Here is a 21,535-nt window from a genome sequence, read left to right as displayed (position 1 = left end):
GAAAGATTTTGGTGAAGAACTACGAAAGGAGGCAAGAACAAAAGATCTGGAGGCACTAGGATTGGGACCACCTGACTTGGACAGGCACCCCCTGGGGTTGGATCGACTTGAGAAAGAGACACAACCATCAGAGGAAGAACAACTTTTAGGAGCAGTCGGAGGAACGTCATAATAACTACAACATGTCTCTGCAGATGCTAACTTGGAATATCCGGGGCCTAAATTCCCCTAGTAAGAGGAAGAGAATTTTTCATATATTAAAAAAGGAACAATTGGATTTGATTTGTCTACAAGAAACACATATAACCAGACTCCACAGGAAATTATTGATAAATAAGAGACTAGGCCAAGAATTTATCTCATCGGATAAAGTCAAAAAAAGAGGAGTAGTGATATACGCAAAAGAGAAATTGGCACCAAAATTTCTGTTTAAAGATGAACAGGGACGATTTATTGCAATTGAAATACAAATACATGGAGAAAAAGTTTTAATAATTGGAGTCTACGCACCTAATGAGGGAAAATCAGACTTTTATAAAAAACTGCATGAGACGTTGCTTGATTACATGGACCAAAACATTGTTTTGATGGGAGATATGAACGGAGTTGTGTCAACAAATATGGATAAATCTGAAAGACAGGTTGTTACAAAAGATGGAAGGCTACCAAAGACTTTCTTTGAATTGACAGACAATATGGACTTGATTGATATTTGGAGAACTAAAAATCCCCTAGGCAGAGAGGGGACCTTCTTCTCTGAAGCCAATATGACATGGACAAGAATTGACCAAATCTGGATTACAAGAGGGATGGCACCTAAGATACGGAAAGTGGAAATCTGCCCAAAAGCTTGCTCCGACCATAACCCTGTGAAAATGGACATGAAATTAACACCGATTGGTTCCTTTAGATGGAGAATGAATGACACCTTATTCAGAGACTGTGAAATTATTAAGAAGGCCCAAAAAACTATGAAAGATTATTTTGAAATAAACCTGAAGACAACTGTAGAAAAAAGAATAATCTGGGACGCGAGTAAGGAGGTTATGAGAGGTTTTTTGATTCAACAAAACACTTTAAAGAGGAGACTTCAAGAAGAAAGAAAAGGAAAGATTTTGGAGAAAATTGGAGATGGAGAGAAGAGGCTAAGGACGAAACCAAAGTCACAGGAGATCCTGCGAGAAATCAAATTATATCAGGCACAATATTTGAAACTGGTTAATCAGGACATAGAATGGAAGATTAAACAAATGAGACAAAGAACCTTTGAATCAGCTAATAAGTGTGGAAAGCTGCTAGCATGGCAGCTGAAGAAAAGACAAAAATTAAACATTGTGACTAATCTTGAAGTAAATGGAAGGAATGTACAAAACCCACAGGAGATTAAAGATTGTTTCCAGAGATACTTTAAACAACTGTATGCACAAGGGCCACAGAATGAGACCAAGATTGACGAATTTTTAGAGACAAATGGATTACAAAATATTTCGCAAGAGAACAAACTAATATTGAATGGAAAAATTTCTGAACAGGAGGTTGAAGGTGCCATAAAGAATTTGCAACTCGGCAAGTCTCCAGGCCCAGACGGGCTTTCCTCCAAATATTATAAAGTGATGAAAGACTATTTAATTCAACCACTAATGGAGGTTTGCAATGAAATTATGGAGGGGAAAAGAGTGCCGGAGTCGTGGAAAGATGCTTACATCACTCTTATACCGAAAAATGAAGCGGAAAAGACACAGCTTAAGAACTACCGCCCCATTTCCCTACTTAATGTGGATTATAAAATTTTTGCAGATATTTTAGCTAAAAGACTGAAAAAAGTTTTGGCAGGAATTATACATAAAGACCAAGCAGGCTTTCTTCCAGGTAGACATATGTCAAATAACACAAGGAATTTAATTGATATTTTGGAAAAATTACAAGTTAATATCAATACGAAAGCAGTATTGATATTTATTGATGCTGAGAAAGCCTTTGATAATATCTCTTGGAGTTTTATGAAGAAAAATTTGCAAGGGATGGGGGTGGGAGAAAGGTTTGGAAACGGTATAGGGGCGATTTATTCTGAACAAAAGGCAAAGTTAATTGTGAATAATGTGGTTACAGAAGAAGTTAAGATAGAGAAAGGGACACGACAAGGCTGCCCAATTTCCCCTCTACTTTTTATTTCAGTCCTGGAGATATTGCTGAACATGATTAGAAGGGACCAACAGATTCAGGGTATACAGGTCGGAGTGAAACATTATAAATTAAAAGCCTATGCAGATGACCTAGTTTTGACATTACAGGAGCCAATCCCTAGTACTAGAAGAGCTTTGGAATTAATACAAGAGTTTGGTCAAGTAGCAGGGTTTAAACTCAATAAATCAAAAACTATGGTTTTAGAGAAGAACTTAACACAAATGGAGAAGGATAGGTTTCAGAGAGAAACAGGTTTAACGGTGGTGAAAAAAACAAAATACCTAGGGGTGAACATGACTTCAAAGAATGTTAATTTATTTAAGGATAACTATGAAAAATGTTGGTCTGAAGTGAAAAAAGATCTTGAAATAGGGACAAATTTAAAATTATCCTTACTGGGTAGAATAGCAGTTATTAAAATGAATGTATTGCCAAGACTATTGTTTCTGTTCCAATCGTTACAGATAATTGACAAGATGGATTGTTTCAAGAAGTGGCAAAAAGAAATTTCTAGATTTGTCTGGCAGGGCAAAAAGCCCAGAATTAAATACAAAATTCTTACTGATGTGAAGGAGAGAGGGGGGTTTGCCCTGCCGGACTTTAAACTATATTATGAGGCGGCAGCTTTTTGCTGGCTGAAGGAATGGCTACTTCTTGAGAACACAGACATTCTTGATTTGGAAGGGTACGATAATGCTTTTGGATGGCATGCATATTTGTGGTATGGCAAGGATAAAGTACAAAGGTCGTTCAAAAACCATATTGTCAGGAAAGCGCTGTTTAATGTTTGGGTCAGATATAAAGATCTTTTGGAGAATAAAACCCCAAGGTGGCTCTCTCCAATGGAGGCTAAGGCCTTAAAAAAACTTAATATGGAATCTAAATGGCCAAAATATTGCGAAATTTTGGAGCAGGAGGGAGATAAATGGAAATTGCAGAGTTATGAGAAACTTAAAGACAAGGTGCGTGACTGGTTACATTACTTTCAAATAAGAGAGGCCTATAATTTGGACAGGAAAAATGGCTTCCAGGTGGAAAAATCGAAGTTGGAAACAGAATTACTAGAACCCAGGGTTAAGGTATTGTCGAGAATGTATAACTTGCTGCTGAAATGGAATACCGAGGAAGAAACGGTCAAATCTGCTATGATAAAATGGGCACAAGATATTGGTCATAATATTATGTTCGCTGACTGGGAACGGTTGTGGACCACCGGTTTGAAATTTACGGCATGTAATGCCTTAAGAGAGAATATTATGAAAATGATGTATAGGTGGTACATGACCCCAGTCAAGCTTGCAAAAATCTATCATTTGCCCGATAATAAATGTTGGAAATGTAAAGAGGTTGAAGGTACATTCTTTCACCTTTGGTGGACGTGCCCAAGGATCAAGGCTTTCTGGGAGATGATTTATAACGAAATGAAAAAGGTATTTAAATATACTTTCCTAAAGAAACCAGAGGCCTTTCTCCTGGGCATGGTCGGCCAATTGGTGTTAAAGAAGGATAGAACCTTTTTTATGTATGCTACTGCAGCAGCAAGGATACTCATCGCAAAACACTGGAAGACACAAGATCTACCCACCCTGGAAGAATGGCAGACACAAGTAATAGACTATATGGAATTGGCAGAAATGACCGGCAGAATCCGAGATCAAGGAGAAGAGTTGGTGGAAGAAGACTGGAAGAAGTTCAAAGTTTATCTACAAAATCATTATAAAATCTATGAGTGCTAAGGGCAGTGTAAATGAAATGATGGGGTTCCAGTGAGTAGGATAAGGAAGAGTATAAAGGGAAAGATAAAGGATAAAACGAATTTGAACGAGCTTGCTGAAAAAACTTTTAAAGTGGAATACAAGAAGGGAGGCGGGAGGAAGTAAGGAAAATAAGGTTTTGAAGACTATTAGAATGAACCAGAGTTTTCTTTTAATGTTTTTGCTATTATTATGTTGAATCTTTTGTATGTTTTTGTTTTTTATGTTTTTTGATATTGTTTGTATTTCTGATGTTTGTTATTTGTTGTTTTGAAGTTTGTTATATTTTGTGAAACTTAATAAATATCATTTAAAAAAAAACAACAGAAATCTGGAAAAAGAGCTCTCAATGTTGTTTTTTATTACAACAAAAGTTCAACAGTAGATCGATGAGGTGGGAGGTGCCAACCATGTCCCTGGCATGGAAGATAGGGTGAGGATGCCCTATACCAATGCTGTTGTCCATGAGGTTCAACAATATGAAGAAGAGAGCCTTGAGAGCTTACCACAGGACACAATTTGCTGTACAGAATTCCAGGGTTACATTATCCCCCAGGTGTGTTTCACACATGGATTTATCAGATTACTACAGAGAGGGAAATTGGAAGATTTATCATCACGTGAATGGCCTTGATCTCCCAAAGTCCCAGACAGTGTGGATACAATATATGGTGATTCTCCACTTCAACCCCATTCATGGTGATTTTTCAGAATGCTGTGCAATGACTTGTTTTTATGCTAGAGAACCAGTTTTAGAAATCACTTTCTGACAAAAGAGACAGTGATTTCTTTCTTCATGAAAGAAAGCTGTTTCCTATTATATTTATGTGTACTGTAATCTTCATCTTCTCCCTGAAGGGAGCTGCTGTCCACTGCTCACAACTTTGCACTTTGACTCTCACCATTGGGAGACTCCAAAAAAGTTTAACCTGGTCATTTCTTGGAGGAGAAGGGTCAATTCCAAAAATAAAAAATAAAAAATAAATGCCTTCATGCCTTTTTCTGCAGGTGACCTGATGGGCCCAGGTAGGGGTTGGTGGCCCAGGTTGGGGTTGGTGGCCTATGTGTGGTTGGGATTGGGGCGCTGGGAAAAATCTGGTGGTTCTAGGACAGGCATAGGCAAACGTGGCCTTCCAGTGTTTTGGGACTACAACTCCCATCATCCCTAGTTAAGAGGACCAGTGGTGAGGGATGAAGGGAGTTGTAGTTCCAAAAAATATGGAGGGCCGAGTTTGCCTATGCCTGTTCTAGGAGATAAATAAGTGCCATTAAACTAGCTCTTCCAGTCCCTCACACTCGTACTTCAGCTCAAAATTTGTTAATTGTTACATGTGTCTCAAGAAATCCACACATATCTACACATGAGCTTTAAGCATTCTTGCAAGAAGGAAATCTTTTATGTGGAGCAACCGTATCCCATCCTGGACAAGTATCTACACTCTGAGAGGCTTCCAACACATATAAAAACATAATAAAACTATACAAGTCTGCTTTCAGATGCCTTCTAAAGATTGTAAAGTCACATCTCCATGACCCAGGGGCTGCATAACTCCATACCCCCTGTAATGGGGTATGGGGTTGCTTGTGCGTAAGGTGCAAACTGCTCCAATCTGAGTAGTTTGGTTAAAACTTTCCCCAGGCTGGACAGTCAGTACACCGTGACTGTCTCAATCACTGGCAGAATCCGTCAGTGGGCGTTTCCTGAATTTCTTCCAACATAGAAGTTCTTTCACACCCAATCGCCGCCTGCCTTCTCTGCGCGAAACCTTTCTGCGCAGAGTGGGTGTCCCCAGAGGAGAGCTCTCCCCGCTGGCTTCACTGGAAGAGTCCTGGAGCCTTCTCTCCGAAGTTCCCTCAGACTCCCCTTTCTCCCTGGCGTCACGTCTATTTCCTTCCCCAGCGGAGGCTTCCTCTATCTCCTTGCTGGTTCCCTCTCCAGCATCGTTTTGGAGCCTCACCGCCACCCTTGGCTCCGATGGCAGTTTCCTGACACCCCCCAACTTTTCTCTGATGAAAATAGGGACATCCTAAGGACTCTCCCTGGAAAATAGGGAAACTTGGAGGATCTGTAAGGACTGTCTATCTTGATATATTTTCTTGTCATCATAGGCTTTTTAGAATTGTGCTTTTGTTTCTGGGTCATGTTGTCATGCCACACAACTGTTCCAATTCATTTTTTTAAAAGTAAAATGCCGTACTTTCTGTCTTTACTTCCTGCCTTTAAAAATTACTTTTAATGCTATCGCCCACCCTCAAAAGGAATATGTCTATTCTCTTGACTGATTATTCTTACACAACTGGGTTGCCACAGGGACTTGTGCTTAGCTACCAAGAATGTGAGAGATAATTATATAGAAGATGCCCAGATCAGCATGTTTACTTTCTTGGGGTCAGGGGTGGGGTAGCAGCAGAAGAATGTGGAGAGAAGGAAGTCGCCTTTTGGGCTTTTTGCTCAAAATATGCTTCTTGTCTCCCCCACTCCATTCGTCGAAACAATGCAGGAAAAGATGCGCCTAATGAAGTTTGAATTACTTGAAAGGTTTTCTCACCACAGGCATGGAAGAACTAACAGAGCACATTTCTACCTGTTACTTAATGCTATAGATGCCAATAAAAAGTTTTCTGCAGCTGAATTTGAATACCTTTGAGGGGAAGACCCCTTGAAGGAGAGGAAAGTTGAACTTTCTTCTGCTTCCTCTGGCTTGGATTAAATTTCAATTTGATTTAAATTTCTCAGCAAGATAAAAGTCCTTCCCCTACCCATCTGTTGTTCATGGATGATGTTGTTCTATTTCAGGGTGGTCCAAATTTTGATTGCAAGTGGGCTGCTAGAGTACTTCAACACAGCACCTATGGGTCACTCATTGCCATGCTGCACAGCAGGAGTGAGTGAGCCCAAAATTTGACAACCCCCACCAAACTTCATGCTGCCATGCTGCCTAAGCGTGGTGCTAGGCTTTGGGAAGGACAAGGCGTGAGGCTCTGGCAGCATTCTAGAGCCTCCTCACTTCCTTCTCAAAGCTGGAAAAGCACTAACTAGGCTTTGTGATGGAGACAGGAGGACTCTGGGACCCTGTCAGAGCCGGCCTTCATGTCTCCTTCCTAAAACCCTGCGCCTTGCTTGCCCGGCTTTGGGAAGGAATTTGAGCGCTGGGGGAGGAGGCATCAAATGTTGCCAAAGTCCACCAAAAAGGACCTCGAGGGCTACATGTGACCCTTGGGCTGTGTGTTGGACCATAGCGTTTTGCTAAGTTTGGTTACATGTTTTGTTGAGATAGCAACATAACACACAATAAGATTACTCAGGAGTTTTTCCACAAAGAAAGCTTAGCCCTAATTTTTAATTGATATGAAAATGTTCTAGAGGCAGGCATGACAATAAGTATTTCTCAAATATATTAACTTACTACAAAAATATCCTGTTTCCTTCATCCATATCCTATGTCCAAACTGGAAGATGCATCAGGTAAGAAACTTGTGACTGAACGTGACTAAAAATGAAAGATGAACGCACCAAATATTGACAATGTTTTCAATAGCAGATATCGATTGCACATAGGTTATTTGTACCATGCAATCTAAACTAATGCTTCTTTTCACAAGGGTGATTGCTTCACTATCTGTGTTGTAACACACTTCCTGTTCATCCAGACTGGCAAGCTCAATGTGACTTTCAGGTCGGCTTGTTCATTGGCCATGAAAGCTCTCCCAATTTATTCAGTCTTCGTATGATTTGCTGCACTACATTTGACAAAGGTAGATAAGGCAGTGGAGAGTTATATATTTCATTTCAGGGTGGGTGGGTGGCTCACTTGATTTCAGTCAAAACTTGGTGGCATTTCCAGAATTTATTTGCTGCGAAGTAGAGCAATTCCTTCTAGATGCTGGTTGAAATCGGGAGATGCCAGCTCAGATCTGACTAGGAATCTACTCACAGAGGGGTCTGGCCTATCATCCTTACTGGTATTAGGATGCCCATGGATGGATAAAAGGGTGAGGTTGTTGGTGCTGGGCGGGTGGTTGTGTTTGAATGTGGATATTATGGTTTAAAAGTATATATTACAGTCAGACCTCGGTTTTTGAATAGCTTAGTTCTCGAACATTTTGGCTCCTGAATGCCGTAAACCTGGAAGAGAGTGTTCTAGTTTGTGAACTATTTTTGGAAGCTGAATGTCTGACGGGGCTTCCGCAGCTTCTATGGCTTATGACTGGCTGCAGGAGCTGCCTGCAGCCAATTAGAAGCCACATTTTGGTTTTCAAACATTTTGGAAGTTGAACGGACTTCAGGAACGGATTCCATTTGACTTCCAAGGTACGACTGTGTTTAATGGTTGTGTTAAAGGAAATAAGCTTTCATATCTGTTACATGTTACCTGTTACATATCTGTACGCAACCTTGATGTTGAAGAGCATAGAAATTAACCTATTTTCAGCCCAGGTCTAGAGCTTATGTGGATGATTAAACCACCTTTCCTAATGGAACACATACTGGAAATAAAGGAACTAAGATTATTTGGAGAAGGTTGGAGTTGGGGTTTGGCTGGGGTTCTAATAAGCAGTTGTGTTTTCACCTTGTTTTTCTTAAGTAGTTTCCTGGATATATTTGACCAAAAGAAGAGCCTCAGAGGAAGATGGAAGTGGCTGTAACAGGAGCTCTGCTCCTTCTCTCGGTTCTCTTCATCTTCATTTTTTCATCCTCAAAAATGTACAAGAAGAAAAGTCAGCTACCTCCAGGCCCCACTCCCTGGTTCTTCCTGGGGAACCTGCTGCAGAAAGATGTCCTGCCTCTGAGCAAAAACTATTCAAAGGTAAATCCATTTCTTGTTGCGGTTTTCCTTTGTTCCCTTGTCCCTGTGGCATGGCATAAACAACCATTGTCTGGAATGAAGCAGAGGAAGGACAGAAGGTTAATTGTTCCCTCTTTTGCTTATATACTTTTCCATTCTTCCTTATAATAAAGGCACAGATTTCTGTTTCCCTTCTCTTTCCTTATTTTTATTTGCATTTTTTATTACTTGATTTTACTAGGGTTTGTTTTTTTTCTTTTACTGTTGGCATGTGTCTATTTTGCATGCTTTTTAGAGCTTCCCTGAATCAACTTAAGATCCCTCCAGACCATTGGTTTATTCAGCATTCATCATTCATTCTGATTTGCTTGCACAAAACTTAAAAAGAAGTTATATCTTTATTGAACAATTGTTCTGATTTGCTTTCAGGGTGGTACTATGATAATGAGCATTCATTCATTCTTCATTCATCCTGGTTAGCTTGCAGGTTGCTTATAGTCATTTATTCATCCCATGCTTTTCAATGTATTTCCCCATCACTTTCAAAACAGCAAAAAGTCCCGTTTTTTAAAGTGGATTTATTGCACTAGGATTATGTTATCTGCACAGACCCAAAATTATGGTATGTGCTTGAATCCTTTTTGCAAAATAATGACAGTCTGGAGGCACCCTAACTGAAGGACTCACAATAAATAGCAATATTCATTTAGAAAAAGCACAGCAGCAGCAATATACATTAGATATTTATTTATTTATTTATTTATTTATTTATTTATTTATTTATTTATTTATTTATTTATTAAATTTCTATACTGCTCATCATCTGAGGATCACAGGGTGGTTTCCAAGATGGAATTCTGAAACCATTAAGTTGCAAGCTAGCTGCATTCGGGTATATATGTAAACACATCAGGTCAAAGGTATTGTAGGCACATTGCCAAGCCCTGTCCCTTCCACTGCATGATACCTATAACATGTGAAAAGCTCTCCACTACTCATGGAGACTCTGTGCATACTTTAAAACCCTGATTGTGGTTGGTAGGTCACATGGGAGTAAATTCTAATATACTTCCATAACAGTATTGCACTGTAACCTAAATAATTTTTAGAAGATCACTTAGGGCAGTTGTCCCCACATGTGATAAATAACAAGCTGAAGCAGAACCAGGCAGCATGTCAAGAAGCATGGCTCTGTATTCATTGATTGGCCTGGACATAATTATATGGTTATGCTTTAGAGATATGAAGCAGTGGTTGATCATACTGAAATGTATGGTGTGATACCTATTGCAGTGCCATACCTGTTAAAGTGAATCAAACACCTGATGAAGTTGGTGGGGCTGAATATAAGTTTTCACAAGACTCTCTTTCTTTTATGGAGGCAGTTCTAAATGTGGTTCCTCCTCATTCAGGAAGAACAGCGTTCTAGCAGCCCATTCTCCCAGGAGCCATCCAAATGTCCTTTTTATTGCGCATTCATGATTATTTGTACTGTACTCATGGTGACATTGGAGTAGTTATGCACAATCCCATTTCGAATACTGTTTGAACTTGCAAAAGTCCTGAGGTGGACACACTGTTTTGTTCCAGTCAGTGCACGTGCCATAGCTTCCTGTTGAAATACTGTAGCTAGTAATAGCCCAAATGTTCAGGTGTATGTGTCTTTTGTTGCACTCCAGTATATACAATGCATAGATGTAAATTTTATGAAATAAATAAATGTATCCTTCCAGATGGCAATAATGTAATAATACTGAGATGTATTGCAGAACAACTAATAAAGCTGAATTCTGCCACTAATGCACTGTTACTGCATCAATGACATGTTGCAGCATATGCCTGCAAAACCCCGCACAAAACAAGCTGCAGGTGCCCTAAGAGATATTGCAACTGTTCCTTAAGATAATTACTCCAGTGGAAGTTTCACTGCCTCATTAAATAACACTGTCTTTGTGTCTTCAGCTGGTTGAGAAATATGGCCCTATCTTCACTGTCTGGATGGGACCCAAACCTATGGTCGTGCTTTGTGGATTTGATGTGGTAAAAGATGCTCTGATGGATCATGCTGAAGAGTTTGGTGGGCGTGTTAGTAGCCCCATCAGTGAACGAATGACCAAAGGCCATGGTAGGCTATTTCTTCTTATTTTTTATGTATAGCTCAGCTCTACTTTGATTTGTAATGCAGTCCCCAATTCAGGCCAAGCTAGTTGTGTGAGTACCATTAACATTTTGTTCATAAATAGCCAGCAAATCTTGGGGCCATAGACAATGGGAAGGAGAAGCTTGACTCTCTCTACTTGCCATCAAAAAGTGTCTTTCTAAAGCTGTATATGCATTTCAGGGCAATTTGTTCCCCATGTGCACCAATGAGAGCTTTTAAGAGGCAATTAGAAGCCTCAGAGAGGTGATTTTTGTTACCATGGTGGCATGTAGAGAGAGTCTAACCTCCATGGTCCCAGTTTTGCTCAGACTTCTCTGTAGCTGCTATTTGTATAACCATGATAATAAGCATCATGTCTAGGAAAGAAAGAAAGACAAACACTATCAAGCAAGGCATTATTGTTTGCTGTGGCCCGCTTCTCCAAAGAACCATTTTTGAAAATCAATTCCCCCCAAAGAAGCTGCTTTCCTGCCCCCCAAGGGAAACTGTCCCACCCATAAACACTCATAAATATAAACTTGCCACTCAAAACATCACCCATTTATTGAGTCTGCAAACTGAAAATAGCAACTGTATATGTTGCTACGTCTCTCCTGGGCCAAAGCATGCCATTCTGAACATGGGTGACATGATTTCACTTTCCCACCCCAACAGCAGCCAACATGGGACTTGGCTGTTGTGGCCTACCTTATCAAGATAATTGAGATAATGACCGCTCCCCACATTAAATGGGGGGCGCCCTTTGCGTGGTCGTGCACAGCCCCCTCTACCCTATGTGGCACCATTACCACAGGCTTGGCTTCATCTTCCCCAGGTGGGATACCTGGAGGTCTCCACCTAACTCAGCCAGTTGCCCAATCCCACCTGGGGAGGCATTGCCAAGGTGATCAGGCTAGGTAGGGAGAGGGACCACCTGTCCACACAATAGGGGGAGGATCTTACCTGGGACTGGGCTGTTGTGGCCTACCTTATCAGGATAATTGAGAGAATGGGAACAACTGGTTGCTGAACTGTAACTACAAATGGGGATATAATTTTAAAGTGGAAAGCACCAGAACCACCTTTTCATGTAGAAACTTCCTGCTGGTTCCTGTTGGGTCAAGAACTGACGGAATGACCTTCACCTCTTTTTTTCCAGGGATAGACAACTCTAGTGACATGCAATGGAGAGAGCTGCGCAGATTCACACTTATGACACTGAGAGACTTTGGAATGGGGAAGAGATCAATGTCTGAAAGGGTACAGGAGGAAGCTGTTTGCCTGGTGGAGGCACTGGCAGTCACAAAAGGTCATCTAGCTCATTAAAAAATAAAACCGAGAAAGCACTATCCCAGGGCAAGGAGAGGGCATTTATTCAATTGTACCGGTATATTGGAATGGGCACCTATAGTATGTAAGCTTTTGACATAGTTAGAATATGTGGCTGTCGGGCTCAGTGGCTGCAGAGAGGCAAGCTTTTCCCATTTGTCCTTTCAGCTCTCTGCACGCTCATGTGAACCCCAACTCATGTGTTGAACTTCCAGCTTAATATTTTCCACTAATCCAGTAATGCCTATGACAGTCTACCTACACTTCTTAGGTGTGCACACTGAAGATTATACTGTGTGCAAATTGTTTCAGTGAAAATTGTTGGGTTTATATTTATTTATTTATTTAATTATTTATTTACATACATTACATATTCAAATGATATTGGTAAGACACATAACTTTGAATATTCAAATACTATAAATAAAACTCGTCACGTATTCTTCGCCTTTAACATTGTAGTTGTATATCCATCAACTATTGTTACACCTTTCCCTTTCCCCATAAACACTTGTGACTCCCCTCCCCCCCATGCATGGCTTCTTTGATTCTATTTACAAATACAGTGGTACCTCGGGTTAAGTACTTAATTTGTTCTGGAGGTCCGTACTTAACCTGAAACTGTTCTTAACCTGAAGCACCACTTTAGCTAATGGGGCCTCCTGCTGCCGCTGCACCACCAGAGCACAATTTCTCTTCTCATCCTGAAGCAAAGTTCTTAACCTGAAGCACTATTTCTGGGTTAGCGGAGTCTGTAACCTGAAGCGTCTGTAACCTGAAGCGTATGTAACCTGAGGTACCACTGTAATACTAATGTGTTTATACTTACTAACTTATTCAAAATTCCATCTTCAACATCATAATTCTTGACTTTGTGAGCTCAGTCTATGCTCATCAATAGATTCTGGTTGGAGCATCTTTGTACTATGTAATCATCAACACATTTCCATTCCTTGCGTTTATTTTTATTTTTATTTAGTGAACATGGCCTTGTGAGCCAACTGAAACTCTGCTGCAGGCAATACTAGCAGAATTGGCATCAAATGAGTTAATTAAGTGGAATGTTATGACAGAGAAATGAGGGGGCGGGATTCATTATTTGGACTATGGATGGGGTAGGTGGCGGGGGGTGGGTGGGGGGAGAGAAGAAACCCAGTGCCTCTTTTTTCTGCCTCTCACCTCCCAAAAATTATGTTTAATTAGAGTTTAAAAATAAAAATAAAAATTAGCACAGCCCCCTGAATTGACTTAGGACTGGATACAATTTGAGTGCTGCCCAGGTTGCCCTGAATATTGGGTCAGAGCCAATTTGTGGACCCAGATTCAGGCCTCACATCAGGTCGGTGTCAGGTGTAGAGCTGTGCACAGCCCTCTTGATTACAGCATTTTACTACTACTTTTAATTTCTTTATTGGTTCTTGGGACTGATGGAAATGCAATCTACCAGGCTCAAGCTGTTTAAACAGTTTTTAGAGTTAATTTTGTATTGGGGTCTGAAGATGGTGGGCTCCACTTTGATCAGGCCTTGCTGACTGTCTTCGGTTCCTCCTACAGGACAGAGCTTTGATCCGACAACTAGAATCACATCCGCTGTTTCCAATGTGATCTCATCAGTCATCTTTGGGACTCGCTTTGACTACGCAGACAAGACCTTCCTAAAGCACCAACGCATTATAGAGAACCAAGTTGACTTATTTCAGGCTATCTTGGGAATGGTAGGTTGTTCTTTCTGTGTTGCAAACATTTTCCTCTCTACCATGAAAAGGAAAAACAAAACCTAGCTTGTTGTAGCATGAACAATGGCACAAAGGGTTCACAAATGTGTGCCTGCCTAACTATCAGATGAAAATAATGTTCTGAAAATGTCTTCGACAGGGTTGAGATAGAAATTGACACAACCACAAAGTTCCAGTGATTTCAGGGGAGAAACTGGACCCTTGAGCAGGGCAGGCAGCAGAAAAGTTGGAAGACTTACCTGGGCTGTTTACTAATAGCAGCAGATCTCCCTTTCCTTTCCTGCCCCCCTTTTACTTTGCCATTGCTTCCCCACCCCCTTTAGTTGCCTGACTACCATTTCCCTCTGGATACAATATAACTGTGGAACATTGCAAGAGAGAAATAGCTGCCACCACAAAAAATGGCAGTCACCAACAGGGGCTACACCCTACAGTTTCCATCGCCACAACACCCCAGAACAATGCAGCATACAGGTTTTTCCTAATGTAAGAAAATGGTACCCAAGCTACTGAAGAAAGAGCCATTTGCTATGAATCGCAAACTGCTCCCCTGAAATTTACTGCCCTCATAAAACTTCACAATCAGTAAAGGGAACCACATAAATTTCTGTCCCAACAGGAGCTTTACTTCTTTCGTTTTTTGTTAATTTTAAATAATTGTTGATTACTGGGATAGGTTTGTCTATTGTGCAATATGATATGCATTTAAAATGGCAGACATTTCCACATTAGCGGATGACAAAATAGAAGAAAGACTTGTGCAAAATGCACCAATTGCAGGAGAATGGGAAATTCCAGTTGAAAGTGAAAATGAGTGTTGGAACAGACTGAGGCACATTTGTACATCTATAGAGGTATCCTGGTGGGAGGAGTTGCTAAGCGTGGGGAGCCACGCCTAGATCATCAGTTAAAACAAGCTACCCAGGATATCGTTGTTCTTGTTGTTCTGCCCTTCACCCTAATGTCCCAGGGCAGGTTACAACAACTGAAACACAAAGTTAAAAACAGTTGAAAACAACTTATATACACCTCAGGAATCAAAAGCCAGAGTGAAAAGGCATGTCTTCAGCATTCCTCAAAACCTGTATAATGAAGATGCCAGGCAGAGGAAGTTTCACAACTGAAGGGTTGCCACAGACAATACCTTTTTCTGGACCATGAGCCTCTGAGGGCAGTGCAACAACTAATAGGGTCCCCTTTGCCACTCTTAGCACCTGAGGAAGTCTGCAGGAAAGGAAGCTGTCTTTCAGGTAGTTGGAGCCTGAGTCATTTAGGGCTTTAAAAACTAATATTAACACCTTGAACTAGGCCCAGAGCCAAACTGGCCACATGTGCAGCTGCTTTATAACAGAGGTTATGTGAGACTTAAACAGAACCCGAACCAGTAATCTGGATTTTGGACCAGTTGACATTTCTGAGTCATTTTCAAGGGAAGCCCCATCATCCCTAGCCCTTAGGAATGAGGTAAAATGGACCAGAAACTCAACAGTTTCTGCTGGATTTCCAAAATAAGTGATTAAAAACAACAACTGCTTTATCACTTTTCAGCCAGAATCTTTGTGGCATAGTATAAAAAGATGGATTCACAATATTTAAGGCTGTATGTGTCATCTTCATTTCAGCTGTACTCTGCTGCCCCCAAAATATTGGACTGCTTTCCTGGAAGACACCAAAAGATTTTTTCTGATACTGATGAGTTGTGTGATTTCATCCGTGAGAATGTGAAGCTACACAGGCAGACGCTGGATCCTCAGAACATCCGTGACTTTATTGACTGCTTTCTTATCAAGTCTGAGAAGGTACGTGGGTCAAAAAAATTATTTGCACCGGTATGAGTGCCCAGTTATGTCCTAGTCCATGTGGGGAAGGGATACCAGGCCAACCAGAGTGCCCCTCTGTCTTTGCCTCCTCCCCTAGCAACTTCTCTTGGCCACTCCTTGCAAGACATTTTTAATTATTATCATTCTTCATTAGGCTGAGGTATCCTGTGCCCAGTGTTAAAGTCTATGCTTAATGTTGTACAAAACAATGCAAGTGCTTACAATAAAAATAAAATTGGTTCACTCACTTTACAGCCTATATGAGTAACATGGACAGCTACTTTGCCCAAACAAAAATACATAACCAGTTACTCTTTCTTTTACTGCCATCACTCCTATAATTTCTGATCCCATATATTTTCAGATATATATATAATCTTGGTTAGCTCTAACATCCCAGTAATCAAACAACACAACGTTTGTAATGCAATGATATGCAAGTGCTTTTCTTTATATTTCAAAAGTAATTCTATTTTAAATACATGTGATTGGATTAAACACCTCTTGGGGTGAGTGCAGGATTTCACCCATGATGCTCATTCAAACAGGCTAAGGTGTCTCCATTTTGCCATCTTTCTTTATAGTGAATTTTTTTCTCTCTCTCCCCCCCCCCCTTTCCCTCTGCCTCATAGGAACAAAAGTCTGCGAGTGACACCTTCAGAACTGAAAACCTTGTCATGACAGCGTTTGGCCTTTTTTTGGCTGGGACAGGAACCACAAGCATTTTCTTGATCTCTGGCCTCATGCTGATGGCTAAGTTGCCACATATTCAAGGTATTCAGATATCCCAGAGAAGTTTAAAGCGGATGGGACTATGATAGGCTCCACTAGTAATCACACATGAAAAGACATCCCATGGACCTAGGAGGTTTCCATTAGCATTCTGCATCAGCCTGAACCTCCCCTCATTGTTAAAAAATAAAAAGGGTTTTGAGGGCTCCATGGTGTCTTCAAATGGCACTTATGTCCAGGGGTAGGAACACTGCCAGAAGAGGAGGGACCTCAGGATTCTGGAAGCACATTTTCCAAATGATATTTGTTACAGGAAAAGTCCAGCAGGAGATCAACAAGGTGGTAAGGCTCTGGCACAGAGGAATGAGTGGAAATCACTCAAGAGGAGAATTTGTGTTGGCATGAGTTTTCATGATGTTGGAGAGTGCCCAAGGTTTTCACTCTGTCAGATGAGAAGCAGAATCTGAATCCAGGAAATATCTCTTTTTCATTACAGCAAAAGTCCAACAGGAAATTGATGAGGTGATGAGTGCCACCCGTGCCCCTAGCATGGAAGATCGTGTGAGGATGCCTTTCACCAATGCAGTTATCCATGAGATTCTACGATACCCACTATTAAGTAATGAGGCCGCTCCCCATACAACGTCTTGTGATACAAAATTCAGGGGGTTCACCTTCCCTAAGGTATGATGGCCCAGCATTTTGTCATGATAATTGTGGAGAAGAAATGGAGCAGTTTCAGGAACTGATCATATAAATGGCCTTGGACTGCCCTCATGGAGGCAGGGATGAGATCAGTAGTGGAGATCAGTAGTGATTTTGTTGGCCTAAGCAAATGAGCTGAAGGAACTAGTGATAGAGGAGAATTTTGTTTGTTCGGTTCACATTTTAAAATGAACCAACAGAATTAGTCTTTCACAGACCTATGCATACAAAATGTATCTTGTGGAGAAATGTGTACTAAAATCAATGTTTTAGAGGGGAAATGCACACAGAAGCACACAGAAAGGTGGTTTAGATTTAAAATGGGTACATAAATGTGTATTTTAGTTGATACACTAAGTGTGTACTTATGGAGTAATACAGGAGCAGACCAGAGGAAATCCGCTCATCCCTAGTGGAAGCCCATTCTTCTAAGTTAGCTTCCCCATTTTATCATTTTATCATAGTGTGGCTATTTCCTAGATAGTCATGAATTGAGACCTATAATGTAAATCTGCCATCTTTTATCCCTGAAGGGCACTGCTGTTACTCCATTGTTCACATCTGTGCACCGTGACCCTCTCCAGTGGGAGACTCCAGAACAGTTCAATCCTGGACATTTCTTGGATGAGAAAGGCCAGTTCAAGAAGAAAGATGCCTTAATAGCCTTTTCAGCAGGTAACTATATGAGCCTATGGTTACTTATGTGCAAACAATGCCATTTCCACTTTCTTTCAAGAGACAGAGTAAGGAAAGAGATATGGCTGCGCTGTGGTCTAAGCCACTGAGCCTCTTGGGCTTGCTGATCAGAAGGTTTGAATCCCCGCAACGGGGTGAGCTCCCATTGCTCGGTCCCAGCTCCTGCCAACCTAACATTTCAAAAGCACACCAGTTCAAGTAGATAGATAGGTACCGCTGTGGCAGGAAGGTAAACAGTGTTTACGTGCGCTGCTCTGGTGTGCTGGTCCCATGGGTCAACCGAGAGGCGAGGTCCGATTCCAGTCCCAGGTCGAAGGTGCAATATGGAGGCAGTCCATCAAAGCTGAAGCAGGGCAGGGAGTCGGGTGAAGTCAGGAACAGGCTTGCAAGCAGGGAGTCAGGGCGGGTCAGGAGCTCCGGCAGGAAAGCAGGACAGGGTTCAGGCAGGAACTGGCTACCAATAATGTTGCCCCCACAACTTGGGACTGGGCTGGCCGGCTTTTATCTGCCCTGAGGCATAGGGCGGCCCCGATCCTCTGGTGACTCGCCTCTCCTGGCCTGGAGGCGAGCACTCCTCCTGCAGGAACTTAGTTCCCTCCGCCTCTCTGCCCTGAGCCTCTGCAGCTCAGGAGAGGCTGGAGGGTTACCGGACCCAGAGGCAACCTCAGCTTCCTCTGACGGGGCTGAGAGTGGAGCACCTGCAGGCAATGGGTCCTCCATCACTTCAGGAGCCAGAGCAGAGTCAGCTGGTGCCTGCACCTGAGGATCCAGCACAGGTGAGGACCCTTCAGGCTCATGCCCCAGCCCCGGCTCAGCTGGTTATGGAGGCAGGGGATCCTGTGCAGTCTGGGATTCCTAAGGATCAGCATCAGAATCCGAATCCCAGGCCATCACATCTGGTTTCACCAGAAGCAGCTTTGTCATGTTGGCCACATGATCCGGAAAGACTGTATGCAGGCAAATGCCGGCTCCCTCGGCCTGCAAAGGAAGATGAGCACTGCAACCCCAGAGTCGTCCATGACTGGACTTAACTGTCAGGGGTCCTTTACCCCATGTTTTGCAATTTCCGTGAAGGATTACATGGCACCCTGTTGTAAGCTGATGGCATGCACCACTTTTTACACGGAGGCAGTGCCCTCCGTCCAGCTTCTAATAGGCTTCTTCTCACAAAGGCACTGTGATTTGAAGTAAAATGAGAGACCTATAAAGTCATTCCCTGGTTGGATGTGCCAGTCTTGTAACTATATTTCCCTCCCTGGTATTTTCTGTGAGTAGGGGATGGCACAAAAACATATGATATTGTTTGGATAAAATTAAAGTACATCTGGGTCAGGAGTCACTGTGCATGCAGTGTGGAGCTAGAAAAGGGTAAATAAACTGGAATGTTTGGAAAAGCATGAAGTTGAATTCCTCCCATTCTGTGGTTGGGGAACTGCATCAGAACATTTGTACAAGTGAAAATTTTGAAGATTGGTTGTGTTTCCGTTCTCATATGGTTTCAGAAAGGGTGCATTTGATAGACTGAGCTTTAAATGTGAACTGAATCTCATGTCTCACCCATCCATACGTCAGGCCAATCATTATATTATTATTATTAGTAGTAGTAATAGTAATAGTAGTACAGTGATACCTTGTTTTTCGAATTTAATCCATTCTGGAAGACCATTCGAGTTCTAAAACGTTCAAAAACCAAAACTCAATACGGAGGCCTCAGTATAGAAGCTGCATGGAATGTTTGACCAGAACGCATAGAAAACGTCCTTAAAGTTATCTTCCTACTTTTCTTGTTTCTTGATGAATGATACCTAACAGTATTTCCAGTCCCCAAACCAACATCACATGAATTCACTAGGAGTGGATCTGCACACAGGAAAAATAAAGCTAAAAATAAGTCAGAAATTAAATCGTTATAACAAATTATTTTATTGTATAAATTTTTTTTTGCTCTCTGTCGTCATCTGGTATTGCATGTTTATAATGCATTCAAAACGTTGTTTTTTTGACTAATGGAGCTGAGTCCTAGGTTTCCTGCGCACTGTGTAGATCTTTGGGTAACTGGTTAGCTCTGCCTTCTTTTTCTTTGCCAGGGAAGCGGGCATGCATTGGGGAAGCCTTGGCGAAGATGGAGCTCTTCCTGTTCTTCAGTACTCTGCTTCAGAACTTCACCTTCCAGCTGGTTGGAGCTGCAAAAGATATGGATTTAGCCTCTTTGTTTATGGAGTTCAATGCTAAAAATGTCTCTCCTTTAATGAAAGCCATCAGACGTTCAGTGTGATCTTGCAACAAAAGATAAGCAGAAAGAATGTGGTCAGTGGCTCCCAGAATATTTGTAGTAGGTAGAACAGGAGTACTGCGAGGTGCCTTCCTTCACTCATTCAACACCTCTCAGTAATAGCCCTAGATATCAGGTATTAAAAGTTTTCTTAGCATGGCAAATGAGAATAGCTTTGACTTTTCAATCCCTAATGTCCAGTCAACTGTTCATGGGCTCATTGGCACTTAATAAAATGTTCCACATCATCAACTATTGCAGTGTGTGTGTGTTTTAAAAAGCTTTCCTCATACAGTAGTACTTCGGGTTACAAATTTAATTCATTCCGGGGGTCTGCCCTAAACCCGAAACCGTTTTTAACGTGAGGAGCACTTTTGCTAATGGGGCCTCCTGCTGCTTCTGTGCCGCCACTGCACAATTTCTGTTCTCATCCTGGGGCAAACGTTTGTAACCTGAGGTACTACTGTATACTGTTATAAACATTCACTCTCTTCTACTGATTAAATTGGGGGGATCTCTATTCTCTCAAGTATACATGGCTTCTTGATTTTAGTTTAACTACAAATAGGGCTAGGCAATATCTGGTTATCAACATTGCGAAATATCACCAGCTAAATATTGCAATATACCGATATATCACAATGTCTGAAATAAGGATGGAGCTATGTAGAGGCATTGGCTGGCTTCATGGTTTTCCCCACATTGTGATTTTGCATGGCATGCATACGTGCACACACACACCATGATTCACAATATATTGCCAGGTCAAAAATTATGAAACTGACAGCACAATATGGACTTCAAACTGGTTTTGGACGCTATATGAATATATTGCCCAGCCCTAAATACTAATAGAGATGAGAGTGGATTTCATTTTCATTTTCTTTTTTTTAAAAAAAACAATTCTTATTGAATTTTCAAATTATAAAAACAAATTTTCCACAAATCTTAATTGAACGATTTATATATCCATATTTCTCCCCTCCCCTCTCTTTGGCTTTCCCCGTATTTCTGTATTGATTTATTAAACAAATTCTATACCCTGCTGATTTTACCTCTTATATAGTTGTGAAAGTTTAGTCAAAACCTGCCAATGGGTCCTAATCTTTATACTGTCTTTTTATACAGTTTATAAATGGTTCCCACTCCTTTTTGAAATCGATGTTGTCTCTCTCATGTATCCTCTCTGTCAGCTTAGCCAGTACTGCAAAGTCCACAAGTTTGGCTTGCCATTCTTCCTTTGTTGGCATTTTCTCTGTTTTCCATACTTGTGCTAATAAAATTCTTGCTGCTGTTGTTGCATACATAAACAATCTCCAATTTCCCTCTCTTATATCATGATCTAAAATTCCGAGCAGGAAAGATTGTAGTTCTTTAACA

At 41.3% G+C, this 21,535-nt stretch overlaps 1 protein-coding gene across 1 annotated transcript in view; it reads left to right on the top strand.

Annotated features, from left to right (window-relative positions):
• The window catches only part of LOC307209803 (cytochrome P450 2C20-like), a 47,729-nt gene extending 27,462 nt beyond the window's left edge, over positions 1-20,267 (top strand). The window contains exons 5-14 of the mRNA XM_079965167.1: positions 6,736-6,823; positions 8,553-8,746; positions 10,688-10,850; positions 12,025-12,174; positions 13,749-13,909; positions 15,553-15,729; positions 16,383-16,524; positions 16,979-17,166; positions 17,721-17,862; positions 19,971-20,267. Of these exons, the coding sequence (XP_079821293.1) occupies positions 6,736-6,823; positions 8,553-8,746; positions 10,688-10,850; positions 12,025-12,174; positions 13,749-13,909; positions 15,553-15,729; positions 16,383-16,524; positions 16,979-17,166; positions 17,721-17,862; positions 19,971-20,158 (1,593 nt within the window). The 3' untranslated portion in view covers positions 20,159-20,267. The remainder of the gene's footprint in view (positions 1-6,735; positions 6,824-8,552; positions 8,747-10,687; positions 10,851-12,024; positions 12,175-13,748; positions 13,910-15,552; positions 15,730-16,382; positions 16,525-16,978; positions 17,167-17,720; positions 17,863-19,970) is intronic.
• The last annotated feature ends 1,268 nt before the right edge of the window (positions 20,268-21,535 follow it).

This window comes from Podarcis cretensis (assembly GCF_951804945.1).
Source record: "Podarcis cretensis genome assembly, chromosome: 2".
Lineage (NCBI taxonomy): Eukaryota > Metazoa > Chordata > Lepidosauria > Squamata > Lacertidae > Podarcis > Podarcis cretensis.
This window is presented reverse-complemented; position numbering and strand designations above follow the sequence as displayed.